The 20,406-nt window shown below is 46.7% G+C and overlaps 2 protein-coding genes across 4 annotated transcripts in view; one reads left to right on the plus strand and one right to left on the minus strand.

The window, feature by feature from the left end:
• Window positions 1–20,406, plus strand: part of LOC135386286 (hemicentin-2-like) — a 269,853-nt gene that overhangs the window by 90,030 nt on the left and 159,417 nt on the right. The window lies entirely within an intron of this gene.
• LOC135384206 (neprilysin-3-like) overlaps window positions 15,610–20,406 on the minus strand; it is a 40,914-nt gene continuing 36,117 nt past the window's right edge. For 2 of the 3 annotated variants that reach the window (XM_064613422.1, XM_064613420.1), the window contains one exon: window positions 15,610–17,766. In XM_064613422.1, the coding sequence (XP_064469492.1) occupies window positions 15,679–17,766 (2,088 nt within the window). In that variant the 3' untranslated portion in view covers window positions 15,610–15,678. Of the gene's footprint in view, window positions 17,767–19,614; window positions 19,741–20,406 lie in introns of those variants that run through there. The other variant, XM_064613421.1, reaches the window with a different exon arrangement.

Below are 20,406 nucleotides of genomic sequence, written 5' to 3' on the forward strand. Positions count from 1 at the left end.
TTGTACACCGCCTCGCAAGATTACGCATTTCAGTTAGTTTAGATAAGATTACAGATCTCTATTAGAGAGGTGCGTGGTTAAATTCCGCCGCAGTCTTGCTTATTTGGACGACTGCCGAATTTATTTCAATTGTTCAAGATCCCGCACTCTTAAAAATGAACTTCACCACATAGCACGCTCCTAGCCAACCACCATCCCGAACGACAACGTTCTCGCCCCTGATTTGTTGAAAACGGGGGGAGGAGCCTATTTTGTGCCCATTATGCACAGCACAAAATAGGCTCCTCCTCCCGTTTTTAACAAATCAGGGGCGAGAACGTTGTCATTCGAGATGGTGGTTGGCTAGGAGCGTGCTATGTGGTGAAGTTCATTTTTAAGAGTGCGCCTCCGCATGTGGAAGCGTTTCTCTGCCGCTCTTTCTTTATTGTTTATTCTTCCTATCCGTCTCTTCTATTCCATCTTCTCCCTTCTTTGTTATAGCCTCTAAAACGATTACTTCGCTTCAAGGAACTGACAAATTGAAGAAAAAGAAAATGCGAGGGGGACGTCCTTCACTGTCGTGCACCCTTTCTTACGCGAAGTGGAAAAAGAGACAACATAAACGAAGCGAAATAAATTAAGAGAGGCAGGTAGATTCTTTCCCATCGTTATTGAATTCCCCCACGCACTTCTCTACTTGTATCATTTTCGGCGAGAAAGAGCTGTCGGCGAAGTTTCGAGAGGACAGTCGACGGGAAGATTGTAATCAGGTTTCCGTCGCCTTGCAGAACTTCTGAGTCCTATTATGTCCCCCCGTGGTTAGAAGAATCGGCGTGCACGCTTCTCGCGTCAGTCGCCACTTCTGTCTCCCCACTCGTGTGGTCGCTAGGCTGGCGAAATTTCGAGCGCGCGTTGCTTCGGACACGACAATTAGTCAACGTCGCGAGAGCGGAGCGACGTCGCTTTAGGCGTGAGCCGCCCGCTCGGCTGTCGTATCTTTCAGCCCCGTCGCTGAACATGTGTGTGTGGAGTTTGGAGGAAATTCCGACACGGACTATCAGATTTGGACATATCTCTTACATTTTACTTTAAAGGTACTATAAAGCAGTCGAGGTTCAACCTCATGTTTTGTGTGCCCTGAATTGCGTACGCGCTCAGGAGTAAAATGCCGCAAAATTTTCTCACATAGACGTTATAGCTCCCGAAAAAATGCAAATTTAAATCTACTGGCAACACTGTGGCGAAGCAGACCGACGAAACGCCAACTCCGCCAAGTACAGCGGCGAAAATGTCTCCTGCGCACGACTCTGGGCCGAACAGAACGACGTACGATAGCAGCGCCACGGTGCTGAAACAAGGCCCAGGTATAGACGTTTAGCTACTGAGTGCGAGATTCGGCTTTTGTTTATTTTCTTTCACGCAAATTACATTTTCTCAAAAGGTAGTATTTGCAAATCCCAATAGGAAAGCCATCTGTTTATCGGTCTCCTTGTTTACAGGGTTGCTTGACAAATTGAGGACTTCTTCCCACCAGGCGTCGCCCCGACATTCTTGACTGCGCTTTTATTTGCCAATTAAAAATACTGAGAGTAAACTTCTGCGCATATTACTTGTTGTGCTGAACCTTTGAGTCTATCACTCTCACGTTATGCTGATTGCATAGGTTCGACCTCGACTGCTTTATAGTACCTTTAAATGTGAAAGGATTTTGTTTTTAACGCACTTTTGCGGGGCCACGGTGTCCGCGCGTTGCGTCACACTGCTCCCGCGTCATTTGTTTCATCTTCGTCGCGGTGCCGGTTCAGTCGGGAGGTTTAGAAGAATTGGAAGAGATTTAGCAGGTGGGAATGGTCTTTACGATAACGGTTCCGAAAATATGACACGCCAAGTACCCGATTCCTTTGAACCTTAGCACAGTCGGTGGCAGGATTCCAACTCACCAACAACGAGCGGACACTTTCACCCTCTCATCCATGCCGCTAGTCCCTCCACATGGGTGGCATCCAATGTATTGCTCCGTAGACGAAAGCGTGCTTGGCGAACGCAATGCATCCTGGACAGGTCCTGGTCGCACGTCACAGCAAACGTCAAGGCACACGTGACCTTAAAGATGGCGGCGCCCGTGATCGGTGGCCAAACCGTTTGTAAACAATGCGGTTATTATTTCTGGACGACTTTTAGATGTTTTTCGATCACGGTAATTATTTTTATCCGATAATCTCGCAATAAAACGCGGAGTTTTACACATAAAGCCTCGTATTGTTGACAACTTCCAAAGATGTGATGACGACCGCGAGTTAAGACTTACCGAGCCGATGCGATGTACTTAAACTAAGCTGAAACGGGCTACTATGTTGCGGAAGAAGCACCGCATAGTTTACGCTGGCAAAATACGTTCATCTTTTGGTGTTATGACGGCGAAAATATGTCGGTAAGCGGCAAAACGACACGTAAACAAAGTCACATGACCTCAAAATGACGTTTTCTATGACGTGCGACCAGGACAAGATGGCAGTTTTGCCAAAAGCACCCGCTTGAGGGTAGTTACAACAATGGCGGGTTTGTGTCACCCCTGTGAGTCCCTCAATGTCGGCGGTACAGCGCGTCTCACGTGATGTCGCCCACGTCGTTCTGGCGACACGAACGCCGCGGAGTTGCAGCGTATGGGCGCTGTGCTGCGGACCATTCACGCATGTATACAGTGCGCAGGTGTGACGGAGATGTTGCTGCGGGAGATGCGGACGCGGTGACCGGAAATTAGGAATCTAAGCGGCGTACGTGCTGTCTATAATGCCAGGAAGCTGCGTGCGACCAAGCGTGCCGCCATTGCACTCGGCCAGATGTTCAGAAATGAGCATCAAAGAGTACAGTGACTTCAACAAGAAGTGAACGTGTTTTCCTGCGAGTTGTTCGTAGTTCTGCAAGAGGCCCAAACAACCTATGGCCGGGCCCAAAATGCTTCGTTACACTCAAAAGCTCAGTTCGGTCAAAAATGTCTCATTACGTTCAAAAGCCTTCTCATTTCGGTCAAGAAAAGTATCAAGTCAAAGCGCTCAGGTCAGGTCAGTTGTAGGTCGGTGAATCATAATCTGACTCGCATTGTAGGTTGTATAAATGTGTTTCTATTCCCAATCTCTGAAGTTACATAAAGTTTTCGTTGAGCAAAACAAGAAATGAGGACACAAAAAACTGTAGCTATATCTCATAGCAAGTGCACTTTTCTCAAGGAGCAGTTAACTTAATGGTTGTGACACCGTTCGCTCGTCACAACTGCCTTTTGATGCCGTCAGACAACACTGTGCACAGACCATTGTGACACCTTTGGCAGGCATACGACACCCACTCATCGCGCTAACGTGACTAGCATAGTGGATCCCGTTTTCATTTTACCGTACTGAGAAGGCTTTCTAACGTAACGAAACTCCTTTGACCGAACTGAGTTTTGAAAGCAGTGAAACACTTTGGGATGAAAGCATTACTGGACGTAAGGAGCCCATTGAACGAAATCAGATGCTCTGTACCGCACCTCCTAATAAAGGCAATGTGCCTTTCAACAAAGAGCCAGAAAAACGAGCGGCAGCACACAAGGAAATCACTTGGTTGTTTAAGGTACGCTTCTTATGTGCCCATAAAGCCCGAGTTCTCGTTTACCCAAGGGATCCCCGTAATTTATGAGCTTGCTGTCACGCTCTTCGCGAGGCCTTCCTCATTCATGAGGCTCCCACGCTGTTGCACCTCCGCCTTGTTTCTCTCTAGACGAGTTGAATAAAGTGCTGCATGATTTGATTTTCATTTCTATGACGTTGCACACGCACAGGAAAGGTATCCGGTATACATACACGGTTACCCGAGTTGCGGAATCGGGCCTCCCATTCCGTTCCAATAGACGATTTTAGAAATTGCATGGGTGGCCCACCAAAGAGCGCCGTGTTGCGAAAGTCCCGCTGCATCTTGGGATTTAGTTTTCATGAGTCAGAGAGAAGAGAAAGAGGAGGTTTCGGTTTTCTTTCTCCTTCACCTCCCGCAACCTCGAACAACAGGCAGCGAGCACAAATGCAAACCATTTCCCACGACGCATTGCGCGATGCACGTGACTTGGGCGATGGAGGGCCCCCGTGCGGAGCACAAGGGCAATATCTGAAATCGCCTATTCCATTCCGAGGAATGGAGATTTGCCATAATTCCATTCCTTTCAATTCCTCGGAATGAAAAGGTACGGTCAGTTCCCACTCCTGGAATGGCTTGGCAACCCAATTCCATTGCGTTAATTCCCTCAATAAAAGAAAAGGACCGGTAACCATACCGGCAAGTCCAGCAGGGCTAGAGGAGATTGACATTACCAAGCACGGAAAAAGCACAAAGACAAGGTTATTTCACTGTTGACCGTGTGCAGGTGCGGTGCAAAGTGTGCGAGGGCAGAAACCAGCACGTTGAAACCAAAACTGCCACTGGGGCACCCAGACCATTCCATTTCCATTCCTAGGACAGTTTCCGCCATTCCATTCCAATTCCATTCCGGGCTCTGCTAAATCTGGAATGATTCCGGAATCATTCCAACTCCGGAGTGGCAACTTACCTTTATTAGAGAGTCTTAGTACAGCGTACGTAACAGGGTTGCGGGGGTAGCCACTCCGAGGTTGGAATGATTCCGGAATCATTCCAGATTTATCACAGCCCGGAATGGAATTGGAATGGAATGGTGGAAACTGTCCAAGGAATGGAATGGAATTAGGCATTTTTTTTCGCAGGCGGAACGGAATTGGAATGGACTGGTCTGGGTGCCACACGGTCAAGGACGAAATAACCTTGTCTTTTTGCTTTTTCAGTGATGGGTAATGTCAATCTCCTCGATAGCACTGCTGGGCTACCCAGCACGGTTAACGGTACGTGCCTTTTCTTTTAGTGATGGAATTAAAGAAATGGAATGGGGTTGCCAAGCCATTCCAGGAGAGGGAATTGGTCATACCTTTTCATTCCGAGGAATTGAAAGGAATGGAATTTCCACAGATCTCCATTCCTCGGAATGGAATGGGTGATCCCATTCCGCAACCCTGGTACTTAACACATAGCGTTGGTGGTTCCGCGCACTGCGCACATCTCTCGTTCTGTCATGGGCGCGTGCGCAGAACTATCGTACCTTACGTTAGAACCTTACGTACGCAAAGGCGATTGCGTACGGTGTACTAAAAATCTCTATTCTATCTCGTGAGTACGAGACCTGGAGAGATCGATCGAGTCCTTCCCTTCTGCACAATTCAGATTTTTGTAGCAGAAATTCTTAGAAGCAGAAGTCTCGGACGAAGGTAAGACAAATACGCTAAGGATGTTGAAAGAAACTTTATACCGGGAGTTCACTAAGGCCCTGCGGCTGAATAATTTGTAACCAGGTGGCGCTATCGCAAAGCTTACTTTTCAGTAAGCACCCCTGGGACATCGCGGCCGCGAGAACTGAGCAATGAGTGACTCATTTGCATACGCTCGTTAATTAATGAAAACTCCTAACTTTGAAATTTTACTTCGGACGCTGTCGGAACCTCTGTGTTACCGTTCGGAACATTCAGAAAAAAATATTTAAAAAAAACGCGTATACACTCGGAGATTTTTTTTAGTAATTAATTGGTTTCGGTTTACATATTTCTTGCGCGGAGCAGCCTATACCAAGGCGCCTTTCGCTCAGCTGTCCGGCTGCCAATAGACGATTACAGAAAATCCCGGTGCTCTTTGCGTACGCGTTGCATCCTGGGAGATTACTGGGATGAACTGCCTTTTATGTTTCGTTTTCGCTGACCTTGACTCCTTGTGGACTATCGGCCGAGAGAGAAGGAACCGAAACAGCTTGGATACCTTCTCCTCCTTTCTGATAAGTAAGTTCCCAGAGTTCAAAGCGGCGCTATATCTCTGGGATTTTCTGAAGTCCTCTATTAACACACTCATCTGCGTGGTTGACACACGGGGTGTCGTGATGATGGCGGATGCACCGAAGCGCCTCTTCTGTATGTTCCTTATCTTCCGTCACCCCCGCGTGTGAACCAGATGGATGAGCACGTAATTCGCAGCCGGACAGCTGAGCGATACAGCACATTGGTAGTGTGACGGTCTGGGTTTCTTGATAAAATTGGTTTCTAAAACTGTTTGCAATTTTCTAAGAGCAAACCAGAGAGAGCGTCCCGTTAGTTTCAAACATTCCTTAAAGGGACGGTCTCGTACAGCCGGTGCGATTCCGAAACTTAGCGAAAACTAGTTTCACGAGTACTGTACACATACAACCATCAAAGTTTCATTCGGAATAACCAAGTCGTTTTCGAGGAATTTGTCGAAACGTGCCGTAAGAGCAGACGACGAAAGCTGCGCCTCTCTCATGCATACGTCACCTATGACGTTGGCCCGCGGGTGCGTCGTCGTTGTCATGGTAATTGTAACTTGCAGAAGCGCCTTGGCTTGAGTAATCCCCTTTGCTCTCGAAATGGGGACACTCAGGCATATACCTCCGCGAGCGGAGAATGTAGTCCGAGCATTGACTGTGGGGTCTCCCATAATGTGGCGCACAATCGGATACGTGGAAGCTAAGTCACGTGTTTTCTTTCCGCGAGTATTTAATGCAGTTTTTAAATAAACACGTTCTCCTTCTCCATGTACGTCATCAGCGACACTTCATTTCGAAGCATGATCAGTGTACAACGGGTAGTGTAATGGAAGCGCGCGTAATATATTTTTGGTCGGAGCTGTAATGCGACCGCGCGCGCCGATGGCCAGCGACTTCAGATTTGTGATTGTGGATGGGGTTGTTCTGCGACTTTTAACTTGTTTCTGAGGATTAACATAGTTGTTCTGAACCACCATGCTTGCCACTACTGTGAATGCGCGTTTTTCACCTGAGAACTGAAAGAAAATGTACGAGAGTTGCCGCGGTGCCCAGTAACTTCTGAAAGTCGTCTTCTCACACCGATGCACTAGCAGGCGCAAAAGCAGACGATTTCTGTATCCTATCACGGACTTACCCGCAGGGCGACGTGGCCGTTCTTATTGTTGCCAACACAGATCGCGGCGCGCTCTGCAGCCTTTATCAATTTAATTCGGTTATTTAATAACTGTGGCGTGTTTTGTCGGGTAGATTAGCAGTATTCCATTTTCAACAAAGGGCAATCGAATGGTACACTTTATGAAAGGGGCAGGGAGTACGAGACCGTCCCTTTAAGAGCTCGCCTTCCTCCATAAGACTTAAGGGGGTAATCACTTCAGCGCAAGACAATATAGAGAGCGTTTGTTCGCACACCGCTCAGAAACGGCGTAAAATATCGTCAAAACAGAAGTACTGGCGTGTTCTCCTTGCTTTGCCCTCGTCAATGACACATTTTGTTAGAATTCCAGGACTATCCGTTGATTTGTATTGAGCCCGAATCCGCAAATATTTTAGTGCGCGACACTCTATCGAGATGGCAGCACATGTTCGAGACGCACCAAACTTTACTTTATTACAAATCAACGGCTCAACCTTGTCCTCTAAAAAGTACGTCATTGACTAGAGAAAACCTAAGAGAACACGCAAGTACCAATCTTATGATGATAGTTTAGAGCGTTCACATGTCTTCTGCGAACGAAAATCACCCATAGATTTCTGAAGAAGTGTGCCTGTGTCTGTCGCAGTGTCTCTCCGTGAGAGGGGTGACTTCTGCTCCCCTTCGACGGTGTTGTTTTTCCCTAGAGGCGGTACTTTTCATTACATTTTCTTTTTACATTTTTTACATTTTTTTATATTTTTAAAATTCTTACAATTTCTATTACATTTTTAAAATTTTTACAATTTTTATTACATTTTTAAAATTTTTACAATTTTTATTACATTTTTAAAATCTGTACAATTTTTATTACATTTTAAAAATTTTAAAATTTTTATTACATTTTTAAAATTTTTACCATTTTTATTACATTTTTTTTATTACATCAGCTGGCTTGCCTTATTGTACTTTCAACTCTAGGGCGCTTACCCACATGCAGCACACGTGCGCGGAAACCGCCTGCGGGCTGCCGTGGGGCGCCAAGAAAGCGCGCCTTCGAAACCCAGCATCCGCAATCGCCTGCGGTTTCCGCAGCTTTCAAACTATCGAACCTGACGACGCTGTGTCAATGCGCTGCAGACTGCGTGGGAGGCCGGAAGAAAACAAGTGCGTGACGCAATCTACCTCGACCACCTGATTGGCCGACGATGCGCGGCATGCCATTAAAAATTGTCCATTGCGCGATCGAGGAAAAGCGGAACGCGGACGATGCGGCTTCTCTGGCATCGCGGCAAAATTCCGCATGCGCGTTGCCGCGTGTAGGTACAAGGCCTTTAATAACAATTCTACGAGACATGCCTTTACTCCTTGTGTGTATATCTATGCGCATTACGTGCACATTACTCGTCGGAAGCAGAATAATACTTGCGATAAAGTCGCTATTGTTTAGATAACGGAATAACGAAAATATGAAACCGGCGATAAATGAGCGAGGTAATGGTCAATTGTGCCGCGCGCACATTGAAGGACACTTTAATACCACAATTTCCATTAACGATCCCCAGCTTCATTTTCTTCCCTCGCAGCATTGGCGCGCTCGTTGAATTATTCATGCCAGAACAATCGCTTTCAAGCGACTATCTCTCTTCAGAAAGACAGCTTTATTGATTTAACTTCATGTTCCACGGACCACGGAAATATATGCGAAAGAAGTCCCTTCGTCCATTTCGACCTCAGTATGGAAAGTGACACCGCACGCGCGGTCCCTACGCAGCCACTTTCGCAATTACGTTGGTCAGAGTCTTATCATTCTGCCCAGTTCGTTATATGCGCGTGATCTACGTCTCGTGGCTTCTATTTAGGGTAATTAATTATAACGTTTATATCCCTCTACATTTCGCGAGCTCTACGGGAAGAATATTTAGGAGACTCGTTTGGACGCAGGAATATGCTGAGCAACGATTTAGCCATCGGAACAAAACAGAATTGGCAAAGGCGGTACACATGCGAAGCATCTACACAGGTCCCCCAAACTCACCTCGGAAAAGCGTGCAACGAAGAAGGCCGCCACTAGATACCCCACTGTTGCCGTTCCGGATCACTTCAGCGCGCTAAGTTTAGCGGCGACATGTTTTTCTTGTTTCTGCGAATGAATCTAGCCTTTATATGTCCAAATAAAACGCCTATAACAACCTTCTGTGTCGTGTTTCACTTTTTGGTCCCGTTTTTAGACGTGTTGAGCGATCGGAAGGATCTAGTGCACGGCTGCGTGCATCACATAGCGTACCTGTTTTACCAGGCGCCGCAGGCGCAGTCGTCCATTTCTCCTTCGGTGACTTGGCCTGGCTTGGATTGTGCTTCAACTGGATCTTTAGCGCGCTACAATCAAACGCAAGCCAACGTCTGGTAACAATGGGGTATCTAAGGGCGGCCTCCGGCATTGCACGCATCTGGATAGGAACAAATACATGGGAAAATGGCGACCTTGGTGGACCTGCATCTACAGGGCGTGTGCAGAAAAACCTAAGTGGCTCGTGCGCGGGTAGCTCACGAACTTCCGGTAGCGCATGACGGTGCAGTTACGCGTGCGAAAGCTACAGAAAAATCGTGGAAGTCATACTCAGCGTTAAAAAAAACAATAGCAGAGCGACGAAAACATCGGCTTCCGTTCGTTAGAATAGGAAAACATGGCGGTCTCAAAAGAGTTGTGTGTAGATTCCGCTAGGGGCACTAGCAATGTGCATCCATATGGGACATCGTGTCGGTTTCTGCACATAAGCTCCCCTAGCGGCACCTGAATACAACTCTCATGAGACCGCCATGTTGCCCCTATTCTAATGCACGGGGGCCGATGTTTTCGCGGTATTTATTTTTATTTTTGATTTATTTATTTTTTACGCTGAGTATGGTCTCGACGATTTTCCTGTAGCTTTGGCACGCATTAATGTTCCATTGTGTGCCGCCAGAAGTGCGTCGGGTAAGTTGGCAACGAGTTGGCATTCAGTGGCAAAGGATTGATAGCATTTTTTTTTATCAGTATAGCTTTCTTCGAGGGTTGGCAATACGTACGCGTAGTACATACAGTAGGTGACCTGACTAATGTTATAAATTAAAGTGGGCAAATGAGTGTCATATTTTTGGACTTTTCAAGAGTGTTCTACCGAATGTTTCACGCGAAAAATGTTCTGTACGCTGGAATCTGTGAAGCAAGATAAGATACTGATCAGGATGCAATACTACCTTACTACGAGAAACGCGGTACGTTTCTGTGGGTGATTTTACTGATCTGATACGTCGTCTGTCGAGTCCGGTGTACCTCGGGGATCAGTGTTGGGTACCGTTTGTTATTTTTATGAGAGACAGACTGACAGATAAACAAAGTGTGTGTAGATAAAGCATAGCTCCATATTTATGCGCGTCATGCGTTCCGTGCACTGTAAACTGAAAAACACCCTTATGGGTGTAAATGGCTTGTCCTATAACTCGCACCTCTTTTTACACCATATGGTCTGGAAGACCCTTTTTAGAGGTTATATTCGGTGTAAGACATCCTTTGAAAGGGTGCTTTTCCTTGAAAATGCTGTCTCTTGCGCTCTTTATACACCCTTTTACGAGGGTGTTTAACAATGTTACACCCTCCTAAAATGGTGTTTAAAGCGTGCAAAGAAGGCATTTTCAAGGAAGAGCACCCTTTCAAAGGGTGTTTTACACAGAATACACCGTCTCAAAAGGGTGTTCCAGACCATACGGTGTAAAAAGAAGTGTGAGTTATAGGACAAGCCATTTACACCCATAAGGGTGTTTTTCATTTTACAGTGTGCGTACCGTACGAACTTCCGGTGGCGCAGGATGACGTGTTTATATGCGATCAAAACGAACAAAAAAGTTATGATAACCAACGTCTGCGTAACAAAAAAAATACAGCCACGCAAGCTTTGCTCCCTGTGCAGCTCGAATGGGCTATACCGATGCAATCGAGGTGCTCTCCAGAGAGCCGTGTGTGGGTACCGCAAGGGGGCGCTAATGGTGCAGAAACCAAAATAAGATAAATCAGCATCCATTACGTCGGAATTCGTTTGGTCTCTGCACCGGCGGCACCCCTAGCGGTAGCCGGCTGCAACTGGCCGGAGACCGTCATGTTCCATTCGAGATGCACGCGGTACAAAGTTTCGTGCGGTTATGTTTTTGTTACGCACAGTTTGGTTACCACGATCTGTCGTTGGTTTTGATCGCGTAAATGCGACGTGCGAGGTGACTTCCGGTGGCGTCGTGACTTCCGGTCGCCACGTGGTAAATATGCAACGCGTTACCTGCGTAAATGCGGGTCTACGTCATCTGCACACGCCCTGTAGTTTAGGAAAATGAACGATATTGTAACGAATTTGTCAGGCGAAATAGCAGTGTTTGTCGATGGCGTTGCGATGATCAGATTCAACTTAATGACTGTGGGAAATGACTGGTATGTATCTTGACAAATGAACTGAAACCTGGAGAAGTGTGCGACGTCGACGGTTGAACACGTAAAAACAACGTCGATTTTTAATTGCAGCGTGAATAACCCGTGTTCAACAACAGAAATATAAGGGGCGATACTAAAACACCTATGCGGCGGAAAGTGCACGTTGATAGCAGATGTCCCGTAAAGCGTCTAAAAAAAACTGGCTTTTACGAAAGAGTCCGAAAGAATAAACGACAACGTTGCATGAGGGTTACCATCCCTGGGATAGCCAGGCGGCGAATCTAGAGACTGCAATTTTTATATCAATTAATACACGGGAAAGCGACAGACTACACTGTAAACTGGAAAACACCCTTATGGGTGTAAATGGCTTGTCCTATAACTGACACCTATTTTTACACCGTATATGGTCTGGAACACCCTTTTTAGAGGGTGTATTCCGTGTAAATCACCCCTGCAAATTGCGCTTTTCTTTGAAAATGCCCTCTTTTGCACCCTTTAAACACTCTTTTAGGAGGGTGTAAGATAATTAAACACCCTCCTAAAAAGGTGTATAAAGGGTGCAAAAGACGGCATTTTCAAGGAAAAGCACCCTTTCAAAGGGCCTTTTTTTACGGGATACACCCTCTAAAAAGGGTGTTCCAGACCATACGGTGTAAAAAGAGGAGTCAATTATAGGACAAGCGATTTACACCCATAAAGGTGTTTTTCAGTTTACAGTGTATGCAGTTCCTCTCACCAGTCAGCGTACAAGGACAGAACACAATTACCAATCCCCACAGTTTTCACCGCGCGCAGATAGTTTCCAATTTCGTTTCGTCCCACGCACCGTCGTTGATTGGAACCATTTGCCGGCACAAGGCGTTAATGTCGACACTGTTGAGGCTTTTGTGCAAACTCTCAATGTATTGTAGTAAACCTATTAGCGTCACCGCTTTAGTTGTATGAACGGTGGGAAACAATGAAGTTTTGAATGTGTGCTTCACTAATGGCGAATTAATTACAGCGGCCGTTTTCGCGCAAGCGCAGTATATAGTTTGCCGGTGTCAGTTGAGTGGAGAAACGAACGAAGAGCGTACGGAAGGATCAATGAAATGCGACCCACGTTGTACTCTAGCGATCAACGTAATATAATACCACTGTCACACGGGCAGTCTTCGACGACCATTGAGATCGATGACCATGGAAAATGCAGGTGGCACTTCCTAGCGTGTGATGTGTCAACCTACCAGGAAACGTTGGACCCAATGCTAGTGGAGAAGTTGACGCGTTACCCGCTTGATGGCGCTACGCGCATTTTCAATGGTCTTTGGTTTCAATGATCATTGGAGACTGCCCGTGTGATAGGGTTATAACGCACTCTTCTCCACTACAGCGAGCAGTGGAATGCGCCATGAGACATGATGGCCCCGGCAGGGGTTTAGCAGATTACCGCTGTAAGTTATACTTTCGTCACACGGCCAATCTTCAATGATCGTTGAAATCAATGGCCATTGAACATGCGCCTAGCGCATGCGCGCAGTGCTTGGTGCACGACCTACTAGATTATAGCGACCGTGTCATAATAGGCAACCCCCACGAGGGGCCCGCCCGCACGATCCGCTAGGAGCGCCACTCATCGGCCCGCGAGACGTACATCGTGATTGGGCAACGGAAATTTGAATTTTGAACGCGCAGAAGTGGACGTACGACCACCGTAGCAGACGACAGCAACAGCTCCTATGAAAACGCGCTCGTGATGATTAACTCTAGAAAGAACATCTCTCGTGGGACATCCACCGGTTGTACAAAAATATTAAGGTAAGCTAAAGTATGAAGTTCTGTAGTAATTGAGTAAGCAATAAAAGGGCCGTTGAGTAGCGCCACCGCTAGCCTCCAAATGCGGCGCTGAGAAGGGGTCCGTATGACATGGTCGCTATAGAAAGAAAGGACAGGGTGCAGGCAAGCTGGTATAGTCTCATGGCAGGGGACCGAGAGACACGGAACAAGAAGGACGGACAAAGACGGACGGACGGTTGGCTCATGAGTCTGAGAATTTGTTGTCCGTCCTTCTTGTCCAGTGTCTCTCGGTCCCCTATCGTGGTCGCTACAGTCTAGTAGGTCAGGTCTCGTTGGACCTACACGCTCATGTTCAATGGTCATTGCTTTCAACGGGTCATTGAAGAGTGATACAGATAAAATGGTTAAAAAGCAAGCGAGCTGGTGGCTAAGATCCATGACGAAAACCCGAAGTTGCTTGGATGACAGGCTCCGGGAGCACGCTTCGAAGGTGAAAAATGAGGACCAGTCGTCGGAATTGGCAAAGCATATCAAAGTTTGCTTTAATTGTTCTGCCATATGGGAAGAGACCTTTGTCAAGGCCAGGGAGACCGACCTCAGTCGGAGGCTTTTGAGATAAACGTTGTCAATTTTGGGGGCTGGGAACTGTGTCAGCAAAGCGTCTGTGACCTTTGGCCCTGCTTTGGCGAGCCTTTTGCACTGTCCCTCCTCCCCCACCTGATGTGTTAAAAGTGTGTGGTTGTCCATTAAACTTTAGCTGTGTTTGAGACTTTGTGTTGTGTCGTCTGTTTTTCGTCTTTTTCCCAGTCTCGGGTTTTCGTCATGGATTGAAAAGTGCCCATCTGCAGAAATCTAAATATTTAAACTACACTGCTACAGCTACAAATGCGGTTTAATACGAGTTTTAACTTTCCCTTATCTCGGATAGTTCAGCTACTTCAGCACGACATAGATATCGCTAAAAGCAGGAAAAGTGAAAAAAAAAACGGATTAATGATACTCTATAAGAAAAAAAGAAACCAGTAATTTTTGTCCTTTGTGGGACCACATATATTAGCACACTCGATACTCGACCATCAGCCCCCTTCGAGACTATGTGCACGAAGTGTGTGCGAAGTTGGGGACTTTTGCAGTACTGGGGAGTAACTTTCACTGCCAAGGGACTAAAATGGCGACCATCTGCAATCTAGGGGATTAGAAACAATTGGGGAAGAAGCTACTCCCCAATTTACTGCTATTTTTCTTGGAGTGATGGCAGAAACGTAATTTCAGTCTTTCGTCCCAGAAGATAAATGGACACACACAGTTCCGTCGTTATGTCCTTCCTTATCAAATGCGTTGTCTGACCCTTCATTCTTTTGCTATGGTGTCATCGACGGAGGGTTTGACCAAGTCTCTCTTCCTCTCCAATTCCCTTGAACAAGTCCATTCGAAAACTCATCGTGTCACGTAAGGAGATATCGTCTCTCAAGAAATCCTGAGAACGTCGTTGATCATTCCTGTTTATTTCATTTCGATCGTCTCCGAAGAAGCGAAGAGTAAGAAGACGTCCTTTAAGAACCTTTCCTAGTCGAAGTCCTTGTCTTCTTGCTGTAAGGCGAAAGACGGTGACGATGAGGATTTTTTTTTTTTTTTTTTTGGAAATCGGGATACCGAGCCTATTTTGCATAGCGAGTTTCTTTATCCCTGCTGTGTCAAGATTCTTACACTATAGAATTTTCACACCGGTTGATGTAGGCATGGGTCGGTTTAGGGTTAGTTATGCTGGGTTTGGTTGGGTATCATTTACCTCGATGAGACTGGAAGCTCGCCTCGATTATGCGTTCGTCAAATACATAATTAAAAACGCTCAATACACTTTGGCTCTTTCGCGTTAAACCCGATTTCCCCTGAATGTTCCCTCCCGAGTCGGTTTCGGACCAGTTCGGGTTAAACCCGATTTATCTCCGAATTCCTATCACGTGTCACGTTGTATCACATGCGCTATCTAGTACAAATATAAGTTTAACTGTAAGCCCCTTGATATAGACAGAAAGAACAATGAACAACGCGATAACACCCGTATGCACAGCACCCGATTTCACAAATTACGCAATTGAAAATTTTCTCATCAATAAGACCAGAACAGAATAGACAGCACCTCGCTGCATTATGACCTTGCAACACTTTCCTCGTCGCGTCTCTGCCTTTGTAATGACGGTCCTTCCACTTCCGAACCATTTACAAAGATTGCTATGTTACTAGTGTACGCTATACTATGCTACGAATATCAATATGGTCGGAGTAGAAATGACAAAAATATACCGGCATTTGCCCAAGAACCGCTTAAGTCAATTGAAGCGCAAACTTCAGGTTGAGAAGTCTCAAGACGAACACCGAAGCAGTAGACAATTTCGGTAGAATTCGTTTTTATTGGCAGATGGATCCCATCTGGGACGCTAAAAGACCTCGCAAAATATCAATTAGTCAAAAGAAGATACATTTTTGTGTAGGATTCATTCGGTCAGCGTGAGTGCAATTGAAAGCATCCCCGTACTGAACGGTGTTCATCGCTGGGACATTACAGCGATCCTTATTGGGGAGTTTGTCATTCTTCGTGTCATCGGGATCGCACCACCTGAAGCAATGAGCCAAGAAGAACAGTTGAACGGGAGTAAAAGGAATCTGTGGAAGAGTCCGACTATGCTCGCCACCGGCCAGACCAAAGGCGTTCACTGCCACTTGTAATCCTACAACGTCAGATAACAGCAGCGCTTCCACCGTACCTCTTGACGACGTCTTGACACTTGACGCGAAGGCCTGGGCAGATTGCTGAACGCATTTCGCTAGCTTTAGGTAATGTGCCTTCGCCGAGTCAGACCACCAGTTCTGCTTCTGCCCCAAAGAGTCGTATCCGCTGCCGTTGATGTCGTAGCCGTACATGATCTCGCGTCCAATAACAGCCCCCAGGCCGCCGTAGTTTAACGACACCGGTCCGTCCTCAAGGAACAGCGTCGGTCGCAGGACGGGCGCCGTCAAAACTAAGCGGTTGCTCTGAACTATGTAAGACACATCCGGCTTGTAGACGGGATACACGGCGCCCACCACGTCGTTCATCCTCTTGCCCTGTAGCGCTTGGGCAGCTTTTACCCAAGACGCAAAGAAAGCGTCTTGGCTCAGCACATCGACCGATTCGTAGAACGTGTTCAACTTGTTGCCGTCGTCGATGATCTTCGGAAAAGCCACGTACAACTCCATCGTTTTCAGCTTCGCGATGGCTGCCATTATGGAGGCATGATCAAAGGACTTCGTCTTGGAAACAGCAGCGATGAAAGAGTCCTTCACGCGCAAGGCAATGTTTGTGGCCACTTGGATGGTGGTATTCGTGATGAGCTTGAAGAGAAAAGCCGCCGAAAATGCCACTGGCATTACGTCAGTCACGTGCGCCACGCAAAAGTCGCGAGCCAGTGGTTGAGGCGACGCAACCTTCATGATTTCACTGGACGAGAACACGCCGTACTTTCGCAGTAGGGTGTAAGCTATGGCGAAGTTTGCTTCCTGCTTCGAGAGATTATCCAGCTCGTCCACAAAACGCATAAATTGAGGGTCGACAAAAACGCTGCTGCGGGTACTAAAAAAACCTTGGCCATTTCGTAAAATGGGACCCCTAAATTTCGAGTGGAGACTGGCCAGAGGTTTCAGTTCGTAAGACAGATCGTCGTCGCCCTTGAGTGGGATTTTCGCAACGATTTGGGCGATATTCTGCTCCAGATTGAGGACGTTCGTTTTAAATTCCTCGACGCCATACCCAGTCTTTCCGGTAAACGACGCGAAAGAGCCTTCGTACATTTTTGCGACGGAAGCAGCGTCTTTACCGATTCTTTCGTACCAATTTACGTCTTCCACGCTACGTGATATTTTTATCGTGCTTCTTGACCTCCACTCGAGGTTATTCCCTGTTGTTAACGAGGCCAATATTTCGATGTTGTATTTGAGACCAAGATTCATAATGGTTTCGCACGGTTCGTCCTGTGTGCTGGACTGCTTTAAAACTAAGTCGAGCTTAAATTCTGTCATGATGCCTTGAAGAACGGCATTGGCGGTTGTCGTTGTCTGCCCTGCTGGTGCTCCAACGAAGAGCCGCATGCACGATCTGAGCAAAATGGCGGCTTTGTGAATCGCTGTCGCTTGGTGACCTGCAGGATCTGGAGTCTTGAAGAGAACGGCCATGGCCTGAGTGACGACATGATTGTGCAGCCCTTTGAATATTCCAAAGAAATCTGCCTGGTATCTGCGACAAACGAAGCCGAACAGGTCGTGGCAGGGGTCGACGTCGAAGCTTAGGGTCATAGTGAGCGCTTCGGCGGCAGATGCGCACGACTGCGTAGTGCACGACAGAAATTCTCGCCGTGGCCCATCGTCAGGGGCGTCTGCGTCAACGTCGTTGGCTTCCGTGAAGACCGCCAGAGAAGTAACCAAGATGGTTCCCGTTGTGAGGCCGAACAAAATGGCACACATCCAGCCGACGACCACCGGAATTCCTGGAAGTTGTGCTTCGTTTTCCGCTTCAGGAACCTATAGAAATCGGATTATCAACATCGTATCACTCCTCAATAGATCCCTACACTCTAAGAAATAAAGGAGTAATTTTACAATAATGATAGAGTAATACGTACAAAGCCTCAAATCGCCCAAGCTTTCTAAGGTGCCTAATGCTTTCATCGTTAATTTCTTAGGCAATTTGAGGCTTTGTACGTATTTGTCCTTTCAATGTTGTTCCTGTCTCAGAGCATCAGTTCTCTCATGTTCAACAGTTGCCGCTTGCGTCGACCCCGTCGTATGATTGTGTGTATGAGTGAGAAGAATGTAAGAGTGAAAGGGGGATGAGTGAGAGAGAGTGGTTGATGCGTCCCTTTAGATGACGCGCCCTAGGAGGTCGCTGGGGTGGTGTGTTAGCTCAGCTCAATTGGTAGAGCCCTGGACCGGTAGTCCAGAAGATGTGGGTTCGAGTCCAACAGCTGGCTCATCTTTTCCAATCTTTCATCGTATCACTCCTCAATAGATCCCTACACTCTAAGAAATAAACGAGTAAATTTACTCCTTTTGGGGACTGAATGTCTTGCCACAAAAAAATAGTCCTTTTCGGGAGTAAATGCACGGGAATAAATGAATGTCACAGAGTAGAGACTACATTTCGCGCTGCCTGTCCCAAGAGTACCAGGTACATAATTCGTGTGCATGCATGAAAATACTTGGAATCAAACCGTCAACCGTCATAGGGCACAATTTGCGAAGAAAGAGGAGCTTTACTGTTTCTTGCTCTGTGTGAGTAGAAAATTGCTACGTTGACTGAGATATACAGCCTTATGCCATCAAATTGACCAAGGGCACATATATACGTAGACTGTTGCATTAGGAAGACCATTTGCGAAGTTCAGTGAAGATTTGCAGTCCTGGGGAGCAAGCGACGGGGTTACGGGACTAAAATAGGGAGTGATTGCAGTCTAAGGAACTAGAAGCTGCAATTACTCCCCGTTTTATTCTTTTTTTTTTTCTTACAGAGTACCCGGGAAACGTCATCATGCCATTGGTAGACAGACTGAGACTGAAACTGAAACAAATCGGAAGGGGAGGACTATGTTCCACGAATGTGCACTTGTTCGCTATCCGCTAGAGCAAGAACAGTAGGACCGAAAGTCGCGTCCCTTTCAGGGACCATCGTAATCCCTTCAAGACCGTGGCTTTCGGGGGCGACCTTGTTCGTCCCTAGCTTCGATCGTAGTTCAACTGTCCCAAATTGGTGGCACTGTCGAACACTATGACGACATTCGTTTACAAAAAAGGAAGAGGTCTATTTCAGGACGCCCTGATTCATGATAGAGGACATTCTAATGCGTTCCAAAAATTACGCAAGGTACACGTAATTCACAACGCGATACCCGCGATGGAGAAGAATCCATGAATTGAATTGAAACCGTAGGGACGATTCGGGGATATGATTAGAGGATATTTTGAAACACCGTCCTAGTGGCGCATATGCGTTAAAAGACAGAAGTTGATACAGCCACAGAGATCCCACGTGATGGTGCCTAGCTGGCACCAATCCCACTTGCTGATGCCCTTTTCGCCAACTGCCATTCTTGAACTACAATATGCAACTGGTCGTTTGAGGCTAGAAAGGGGTTCTATTCGTCATCCCGTGTTTCATTGCCTCATCTATTACAGCTCCATCGCACGTAACATCCACGTACGTAGCAGTACGTTTTGTCCTGGACAGAAGCAGCACCCGTGCTATACCACTAACGCGCGGACTCCACCAGTGAAGCCACCAATATTTTGCGACATTCACATCCTAGTAATGCTGCGCAGAAGACGAATACCACACTACATGCACAAGAGATTGGAAAGCGTGATTAACTTTACCTGGTCCACGCTTGTTTCCTGAACTGCTTCTGCTGAAGCCATTGGAAGGTGGAATAGGTTCGAACCTGACAACTATAATTATTCTGTGCTGCCAGTCCTTGCTCTGTTGTACAAAACGAACGATCAGTTCGAGAATGAATGAATGACACGGCGATCTCGCGCATTTGATGCACGTTCTCTTCTTCCTTACCCGGGAAGCCTAGTTGCAAAACTCTACCCAGTAGAGCAGATCGCGCTTTCTCTAGTCTTAGCGGGTGACAGGTGATGCTGTGGCAACCTACGTTGCCGTGGCGACTCCGAGACGCCACGGCCTTCTGCGTGGTTTCAAATATCGCTGCAGGAAAGAATGCAGGGACCTTTCGTGAGAGTATCCTTCAGCTTCTGTGACTGAACTTGCTGTAAGCTGCGTTAAATTGCAGACATTGGGCGTGCGGTAATTTCCAAACAGACTTAGTGTGTTAAATCAGGACCTGTGATTTACAATGAACAGAAGGATACTTCTTCTTGGTACGGGGAGAGAGCGGTCAGTCAATTGTAACGGCTTGGTACCCTTAATGTAGGATACAAGCAATGCATAGGTCGTGGAAGGTAGCCTTTTCATGTAAATCGATATTTGAATTGAATTGAATTGTAAGAAAAAAATTGGCATGCGTTTGGACGCTAGCGGCTGTGAGGACTCCTGGTGCCTGTGTCATTTTCATCGAAGTCAGGTGTCGTGAATACTTTACTCTATGTACATCAGACTGATATCATTCAGGGAAACCCCATGCGTGAATAGAAGGTCCACGCATA

Source organism: Ornithodoros turicata, chromosome 2 (genome assembly GCF_037126465.1).
Source record: "Ornithodoros turicata isolate Travis chromosome 2, ASM3712646v1, whole genome shotgun sequence".
NCBI lineage: Eukaryota > Metazoa > Arthropoda > Arachnida > Ixodida > Argasidae > Ornithodoros > Ornithodoros turicata.